Below are 9,406 nucleotides of genomic sequence, written 5' to 3'. Positions count from 1 at the left end.
TAGTAGAGACAGGGTTTCACCGTGTTGACCAGGATGGTCTCGATCTCTTGACCTTGTGATCCACCCGCCTCGGCCTCCCAAAGTGCTGGGATTACAGGCTTGAGCCACCGCGCCCGGCCTTAGACATTTTTTTTTAAGTAAACATAAACATTGGTTTACCAAGCAGAGATTGGCATATTTGGGGAAGATCTAAAATTATGGAGTTTGTCATGTTCCTAAATCAGTTTCTTTTTATCAATTTTGCCTCTAAATCTAGTTACCTTATTATCTTCCCTGGTTATGGAAGTACTTAATGTAGGTAATTCTTAAATGGAACTGAAAAGACCATTTATCACCCTGAATAAACAGAAATCAGGTTCTAGAACCAGATTGAAAGGAGGAAATTACATCACACTCTTAAATAAGGAAGCACTGGGCAGAACTGGATGAGTTGTATGACAAAAATGTGCCCCTCCTCCTCCCATGGATGGCTTCTGAGATTATTAATGAGATCTGGTGGCAAGGTAAGCATATCTAGGTTACTGCCTTAAGGTAGCGTACGTTCCTTTTTTTTTTTTTTTAAACAGTTTCAAAGAGACTATCCTCAAGCTAAAGTCATGTGATTTCACCTTAATGAAGAAAGTGCAGTGTCCTTTTTGGTGTCACTAAGAAAAATGAAAATGACCTTAAATTTAGCAGCAAAAACACAGCCTAGAAGGAATAGTGTTTAAAGAGAAGGTAAAACACTGTTTTCACAAAGTACCCCCACCAATTGCTTCAAGTCAATAAGCTGTAACAGAAACCAGTTTAGAAAGCCATACTGTTAACCACTGAAGCTTATAATTTTTACTCTGTCTACAAACTGTCTACTTTGAATTCTGGAATGAATTTAATAAAAATTCCTTCCTGTTACATAGCGTAGGCTTGTTACATTATTATTGGGCAGTCGCCTCACTCCAGCACACATTAGGTATCTCCTTTATAAATCTGCTTTTTCCCTGAGCTCTTCACTGACCCACAGTATATGTGAATCTTTTGTGTAATCATTTTTTAAAAATGAGATGGATATTTTCTCAGTATCCATTTAGTAAATAATAGACATGAATGACGCCAAGATCTACAAGGAGAAAGCATAAATCGGACATCGGTTCTGTCCTAGATGATTTGAAGGGTCGAAGGGGAAGTGGGGCCCAGAACGGAGAGCCACTGCTCTGGTGTTTCATAAAAGGGAGTGGCTTCGTGGAGAAGGTAGCGTGGAATTGACCTTAAAGGATAAATCAAATTCTAGCAGATTTGGGGAAAATCGAAAAGAGCTTGAAGATATAGATTAGGTTTATATTGTGGAGGCCTTAAGTGCCAGGCTGAGGAGGTTTTATTTGGGAAACTGAAGTTTTTTTAAGCAGCAGCAGATCTCAGTTTGAGCTGTTGTTGAGGGGTATTGACCTGGTAGTGGTGTGTAGAATGGGTTGCATACTTCCAGACCCCAGGAAGAAGGATGCCTGTGAATGGAAAGCCAAGATTTGAGAAACCAGGTAAAAGTAGTGTAGAAGTCGGCAATTGAATGTACATGACATCAGGTTAAAAATGGTGCCTTAAGAAAGAAGTAAGATCCTCTTAGACCCTGAACTGGTTTGGGGAGGGGATGGAGTATGAAGTCAAAGGAGGAGTTTGGTTTGTAGAGTTTGAGATGCCAGAGGGCCATCCAAGTGGAAAGATAATCACCAGACAATAGGAAATGCAAAGCTGAAGCTTGAGCCAGGCTGGAGTCATTGATTCAGGAGCTGTGAGTTGAAGCTATAGAAGTGGATTAATAAAAGGATAACCTCAAGAAACAAATGATTTTAGGGTTACATTTTTCCCTTGAATTTGAAAAAGAATCAAGTTATGTTAACAGAAAAAGATGGTTCACATCTGAAATTTGGTATTTCACTGCATTTTAGACCCACCAGAAAGGCTAGAAATAGCTCATGAGGCTTGGAAAAGTTATGCCTAAGGTTATTTGGGTCCTCGTCTAAACCACGCTGCCTGGATTAACATTCGCTTTTAGATATTGATTTTCCCGCATAGGTACATTTTGCAGTTTTCCTAATGAGTTGCAAAACAGATCAAATGTGAACAACTGCAGCATTAAATTTCACTTGGGAAGATTTTGTTTCTTTTTAGCTTGAGGTTGGTAAAATTGATTGATTTCCTCCCCCCCTTTCATTTGTACTGAATACTGGAAGGTTTTTAGAAAGATAGAAAAAGAGTTTCAGGGGGTTTCATACCCTCAGTTTACAATCAGAGGAACATTTTTTTAAAAGCTTGCTTCCAAACCTGTAGTACATTGCCCTTGTTGAGTTTAAAGTTATTTTCCAAAAGAAGAGAACATGGCAGTTATATTGCCCCCCTCATCTCCCATGCTAGCAAGTAGGAAGTTCGGACAGTTTCATAACATGGCCCATTCACAATTCCCCATTGAAATTTAGAGGCAGGTCACCTTCTATGAATACACAAAGACACTATTGTGGTCAGAAGTGAGCTGGCTTAGTGAACACAATTCTTTTTATACTAAAAAAATTTTTTTCTTAAGAAAGCTAACAAGTAGGTGATAGAAACAATGAATAAAAAATAACTTTTTCTAGAACATATAAATAATTTTAAGTGACCACTGAAATGTAAGTTTAGAATTCCAAGGCAATTTCTGCAGAGGCGATAGTTACACAATCATTCTGTTGCAAGCTAAGATTTAGATGGCATTAGGAGGCTGACACACAGTAATTACTAGTAGTACTTGTTGGCTTGCAGACAGGTGGGGGTTGGGCCTCCAGAATCCCCTGCAGCGTTTTCCTGTAATCTGGATGAGCGATCTTCAAACGTGTGCTTTCGAACTACTTAAATACCATATTCTTCTTCCTATCTTGCCTTTCATTTTTATATTACCACAGATACTTTCCTCATAGTCTTGCCAGTGCTTGTAGAATGCTTAGAAAAAGTTCGAGAAACCACTGGGCTAAGTACACAGAGGGAGAGGCTAGCAATATTTTTAAATTGGTTTTTAAATTTTTTATAGCTTGATGGTAGATAACACAGTTGCTTCATTTCAGTAATCTGAAAACCAGTCCTCAAAAGACCTCCCAATAATTTAGAATTCTTAAATGACAGAATGTTTTCTTTTCTTTATCATATGTTTGAGAGATTGATTTAAAGAAAAATAATGCTTGACTATCTGAAATAATATTGTAACTCTATCATAAAATCTCTGCCTGGTATATCAGAACAACTGACTGTGGAAGGGTAAAATGCAGAGAACCAGGCATTGGATCCATCCTTCTCTATGTTCCTGAAATCTTTAACCTGTAGAACTTTACTATCACTGTGTTCCTTTTTAATGTGAAAATATTAATAAACACTTGCATAGTATTTTTAAAAGGTTTTTAGCTTTTTAAAAAAAAACCCTTTGCCTTACACAATGTGTATATTGAGTTGATACTGATTATGATAATTAGATGGTATTATACAATCATTCATTCAACAAACATTCACTTACTGAGCACCTACTAATGTTCCAGGTACTGATTATTAAAAGGTGATTGAGACACAGTGTGCCTCTGTCCTGAGCTTACAGTCTAGTGGGAGGTGACAGATTTGTAAATAATAGATTGGAAGTTGCTGAGCAATTTAAAAAAAACAACAAAAACCTGTGTACCTCTCGCCCCAGCAAATGTGTCATAGTCATGTTCAGTCCCTTGCAGTGCCCAGCACTCAGTAGGTGTGCACATAGTATTTGTGCTAATCCCTTATTAATATTTAGTTAGAGAATGAGAATGTGTTATAGTGTGTATATGTACATGCCCCAAAAGGGGTCAGTGTTATACAGATGGTTGACAAATAATGTCCTGGTGCCTAAGGAAAAAACCGTAAACTTATCATAAGTAAACTTGGCTATCTGAAGACAGCAGAGACTGATGCTGATTAACCCTTATGTAACAAATAATAAAAAAAGAAAGTGAAAAAGGGGCCATAGAGACTCCAGACATGTAACATCCGACAAGGGGGGTTAGGAGTCCTAAAGTTGAGGAACTGCTAATTTAAGAAAAATGTACTTAGCCTTTGTTATCCATGCCTTGCAGCTAAGCAAGTTATGAGTTACATTTCACAAAGGAGAATGTAAAGAATGTCCCTTTAAGTTTGTCTTTAAAAGGGTGGGAGGAAGCTCTCCCAGGCTTCCACTGAAGCTAGTAATCTTGCAGAACTTGATTTTTACAGGATAATGGAAATTAGTATCTTCATCCATTACTATTTGTTGCTTGAACAAGTAGTAACTGGATAATTTGTCTTCCTTTGACCAACCCTGAAATACAAAATCCAAATAAATGCTAGACCCTAGGGTAGTCAGGTGCCGATACTGTAGCAACTCTTGCTTAATTCCAGCATTGGGTTTTAGTGAATATTAGTTCTGCAGCATAAAATACAGTGGTTTCTTAAATTACTTTTTTAGCTTGGGAAAAATTAGCAAGATTCCCTGGTGCTTCATGCCTGGTGAAGCTGTGGCTTGGAAAGCTGGTTTAAGAGGTTAGGGGAGGGTCTGTGCCTTGGCAGGCGAGTGTGATTTGTTGTGCAGCTATCTGGCTCTGCAGTAGGAGGTCTGCTTTTGCTGGCAATAGATTATTTCTCATTTCACGCAAACATTTCATGTCTTTTGGATTCGCATTTACACAAAAATTATTTTTAGTGTTTACATTTAAGTACCCTCATGAGATGCAAGAATTAGGTGTTAGAATTAAGTGAAAGTCCACAACTAAATTTTCTATTCAGCATCCCCCCAAATTCTCTCATATTAGCTTTGCTGTAATAGGCTGTCCTAATGGAGGTGTTTCTGAATTGTTCTCTTTATTCCCTCCTCTCTTCTACCTCCCCTAGGGAATGAAAGCTACTGGTTGATTTTTAAATGCCTGGGCCTCACCGGTTTGGAGATGTCCCAGAATAAGGCACAATGTCAACAGCAGGAATTGCTGCTCAGGAGATCAGAGTCCCATTAAAAACTGGATTTCTACATAATGGCCAAGTCATGGGGAATATGAGGAAGACCTGCTGGAGCAGTCGCAGTGAGTTTACAAAGTAAGTAGCGGATGTCATGCTGCTGTAACCTGGATGAATGTGCAATACTAAAATGAGAGAGGCTATGATTGCTCTTTGTTTGTGACCAAGGTATCTTCCTCCTTTCAGCAACTTTTTAAATATTGACCCCATAACCATGGCCTATGATCTGAACCCTTCTGCTCAGGAGCGCCTAATACCACTTGGTATGTATTCTGAAAATCTGATCACGGTAAGCATTTGAGAACTGTCTGGATTCAGGTTGGTTTGTGCACCAGCATTATTTTTTTAAATGAGGAAACCTGAATTATTTCCAACAACAGCCTGACCCCTAGTGGCAACAGATTCAGAAGATAACTGTGTTTTTCTTAAGCTATTGTACTCTGCCTCCTTCCTGGGTCACTGATTCCTAAGTAGGACTGTTTGTGGACATGTTATCTTCTAAAATCAAGAATCAATTCTCATTTCAGCTATGATGCATACTTTACTTCATGAAACATTAGACAAGACCTCCCACCTTTCTTACTAGTATTGAATGCATGTTTGACAGTAATATATGAAAACAGTATAAATATTCCTCAAAACTTAGAAAATAATCTGTTTAATGTGAATATTATGTTCCTTGTATCTTTGTCAAGAGCTGCGTGTGACTTTAACACATTGCAGGCAAGTCCATTCACTCACGAATGATGATGTGCTAGCAGTAACAACTTGGTCTTATCTCACTGGTACCCTGCGTGCCTAGTGTTGTCACATGTCTTCAGTGGCAAGGCTTGTATCGTATGGTATCATGTAAATTATATGCTGTTCATCTTCTGCGAATTTTGCACACGTCACAAAACTTGCCTGTGATGTGTGGGTGTGCATTGTGCACCTGTCCGAGGGAGATAGAAGAGATAGTTTGTTCTTTGAACCATACCATGTGCGGTAACAACCTTCTGGTCTCTAATTACACCTGTGGTGGTTGCATGGTTGTTTTCAGGGTGACAGCAGTCAGGTGTTTCACTCACAGTTGAAGAAAGCTGTGGAAGCATAGGTAGCTGGGGCACTCTCCTCACACAGGTGGAGAGAGGATTGTGGATCTTTTCTTAACATCTCTTGTTCATTCTAGGGCACGCTTCCAGATCTGCTCCGATGAATGGCCACTGCTTTGCAGAAAATGGTCCATCTCAAAAGACCAGCTTGCCCCCTCTTCTTATTCCCCCAAGTGAAAATTTGGGACCACATGAAGAGGATCGAGTTGTATGTGGTTTTAAGAAACTCACAGTGGATGGGGTTTGTGCTTCCACTCCTCCACTGACACCCATCAAAAACTCCTCTTCCCTTTTCCCCTGTGCCCCGCTTTGTGAACGGGGTTCTCGGCCTCTTCCACCATTGCCAATCTCTGAATCCCTCTCTCTGGATGACACAGACTGTGAGGTGGAATTCCTAACTAGCTCAGATACAGACTTCCTTTTAGAAGACTCTACACTTTCTGATTTCAAATATGATGTTCCTGGCAGGCGAAGCTTCCGTGGGTGTGGACAAATTAACTATGCATATTTTGATACCCCAGCTGTTTCTGCAGCAGACCTCAGCTACGTGTCTGACCAAAATGGAGGTGTCCCAGATCTGAATCCTCCTCCACCTCAGACCCACCGAAGATTAAGAAGGTCTCATTCGGGACCAGCTGGCTCCTTTAACAAGCCAGCCATAAAGATATCCAGCTGTTGCATACACAGAGCTTCTCCTAACTCCGATGAAGACAAACCTGAGGTTCCCCCCAGAGTTCCCATACCTCCTAGGCCAGTAAAGCCAGATTATAGAAGATGGTCAGCAGAAGTTACTTCGAGCACCTACAGTGATGAAGACAGGCCTCCGAAAGTACCGCCAAGAGAACCTTTGTCACCAAGTAACTCACGCACACCGAGTCCCAAAAGCCTTCCGTCTTACCTCAATGGGGTCATGCCCCCAACACAGAGCTTTGCCCCTGATCCCAAGTATGTCAGCAGCAAAGCCCTGCAGAGACAGAACAGCGAAGGATCTGCCAATAAGATTCCTTGCATTCTGCCCATTATTGAGAATGGGAAGAAGGTTAGTTCAACGCATTATTACCTACTACCTGAGCGACCACCATACCTGGACAAATATGAAAAATTTTTTAGGGAAGCAGAAGAAACAAATGCAGGTGCCCAAATCCAGCCATTACCTGCTCACTGCAGTATAGCTTCAGCCACAGAGAAGCCGGACTCAAAAACAAAAATGGATCTGGGGGGCCACGTGAAGCGTAAACATTTCTCCTATGTGGTTTCTCCTTAGACCTTGGGGCCATGGTTCAGCAGAGGTTACATAGGAGCAAACGGTTCTCAGTTTTCCATTTTGATTGAAGTTCACAGAAAAATCCCTTGAATTGCAAAATAAAATAGTTGAACTCTGTCTTAATGTGGAAGGTTTAGAGAGCAGTTGAGATGCTGTTTTGCTGAGAAACCCCGATTTTGTTAGCATTGGAAAAATTCTTTCAAGTCTATAATTTAAAGATGTGATGGTGGGGAGGGGAGGATGGGAAAGCTTTTTATATACGCATACGTGACATACCTATATATAAACTCGCAGTATAACCATAGACCATAGCTGCAGGTTAACCCATCAGTTACTATCTTAGAGTAATATATATTCAGAATAATAAACTCAAGCTGGAGAAAGGAATCCTGATGGACTGAAAATTGAGCAAATGGAAGATGATACAGTATTGTTTAGATCAGAATCATTAAAAAATTTTTTTTGTTTAATAAGTTTGAAGATTTCTGGCTTTTAGGCCTGTTCTATTTTGTTTCATTTATTTTTGCAGGCAGTCTTTTCCATGGAGGGCAGGGTATCCATTCTTTACCGTGAGTGTAGCTACCTAGGTGAAAAATCACCCCAAGGCCTCGTACTTCCAGGTTTCATGTTGCATCTTGTTGAAGGAGGGAGAGCAGCTTACTTGGCAACCATATTGTCACCTGTACATGTCATACATCTTGAAAAATAAAACGATAATAGAACTAGTGACTAATTTTCCCTTACAGCTCCACCCACTGAAGTGGCTCGTCATAGTGTGGGCCCTATTAGAGACAGTACGTTAGATTCAAATGGAAAAGTATACTAGATGCCAGTGTTTAGGATGTCAGTTTTACAAAATAATGAAGCAATTAGCTATGTGATTGAGAGTTATTGTTTGGGGATGTGTGTTGTGGTTTTGCTTTTGTTTTTTTAGACTGTATTAATAAACAAATACAACACAAGCTGGCCTTGTGTTGCTGGTTCCTATTCAGTATTTCCTGGGGATTGTTTGCTTTTTAAGTAAAACACTTCTGACCAATAGCTCAGTATGTCTGAATTCCAGAGGTCACATCAGCATCTTTCTGCTTTGAAAACTCTCACAGCTGGCTGCTTCACTCAGATGCAGTGAGACATATAGTTTGTGTTCCTATTTTCACATCCTTCAATGTATTTATCTTGAGTAGATAAGCACAGAAGAGAAGGTGCTCACTAACAGAGGTACATTACTGCAATGTTCTCTTTAACAGTTAAACAAGCTGTTTACAGTTTCAACTGCTGAATATTATTTGAGCTATTTAAAGCTTATTATATTTTAGTATGAACTAAATGAAGGTTAAAACATGCTTAAGAAAAATGCACTGATTTCTGCATTATGTGTACAGTATTGGACAAAGGATTTTATTCATTTTGTTGCATTATTTTGAATATTGTCTTTTCATTTTAATAAAGTTATAATACTTATTTATGACACCATTAGTAATGTTTCTTGCCTAAACTCTTATAAAGTGTATGAAACAATTTGACAGCATTATTTTTAAGCACAAGAGAAGATTCTTTGAAGTTTAATGATTTCTTGAAACTCTTTAAAATGAAAAATAATTTGTGCAATCTTTTTCACATATTATGAAAGTATATAGTGGAAGTGAGCTGTTTGTGTTTACCTTTTAACAACTGAAAGAGAACTGGATTCTGGGGTTACTATCAAAAGAATGACATTGTGGGGTGGGAGTCCACATCAAGGAGAATGTGACAGAAGAAACCAGTTCTGATGTGTAGACTTGGTTTGACTCATGCTGAGTTTTAGGACTAGGTCCTGGTTACTCTGGGCCCTTTGGCAGGTTTGCTTCTTGCTTCTTTGAGGACACCCAAGGAATCTGTGCGTGCCTTGGCCTGTCGCAGAGATGGCAAGTCCACAGTGGACAAATGGGAGCCTGGCAGCCTTTGGATGGAGGCAGTGACTGGAGTGCTATTTGTGAGCTTGGTCCCTTGTCACCTAGCCCTGTGCCTGGTTCTCCTTACTGTCCTCTGCAGGCTCCTTTATCCTTTATCC

General features: G+C 39.7%; 1 protein-coding gene across 3 annotated transcripts in view; it reads left to right on the top strand.

Moving 5' to 3' along the window:
• Nucleotides 1-8,829, top strand: part of ERRFI1 (ERBB receptor feedback inhibitor 1) — a 15,035-nt gene extending 6,206 nt beyond the window's left edge. Inside the window, exons 2-4 of one of the 3 annotated variants that reach the window (XM_017498329.2) lie at nt 4,882-5,079; nt 5,188-5,264; nt 6,170-8,824. In XM_017498329.2, coding sequence (XP_017353818.1) covers nt 4,955-5,079; nt 5,188-5,264; nt 6,170-7,356 — 1,389 coding nt within the window. In that variant the 5' untranslated portion in view covers nt 4,882-4,954 and the 3' untranslated portion in view covers nt 7,357-8,824. Of the gene's footprint in view, nt 1-4,881; nt 5,080-5,187; nt 5,291-6,169 lie in introns of those variants that run through there. The other 2 variants (XM_037727821.1, XM_037727822.1) reach the window with 2 other exon arrangements.
• Nucleotides 8,830-9,406: the final 577 nt, after the last annotated feature.

The sequence above is a fragment of the Cebus imitator genome, unplaced genomic scaffold (genome assembly GCF_001604975.1).
Source record: "Cebus imitator isolate Cc_AM_T3 unplaced genomic scaffold, Cebus_imitator-1.0 Scaffold240, whole genome shotgun sequence".
Lineage (NCBI taxonomy): Eukaryota > Metazoa > Chordata > Mammalia > Primates > Cebidae > Cebus > Cebus imitator.
This window is presented reverse-complemented; position numbering and strand designations above follow the sequence as displayed.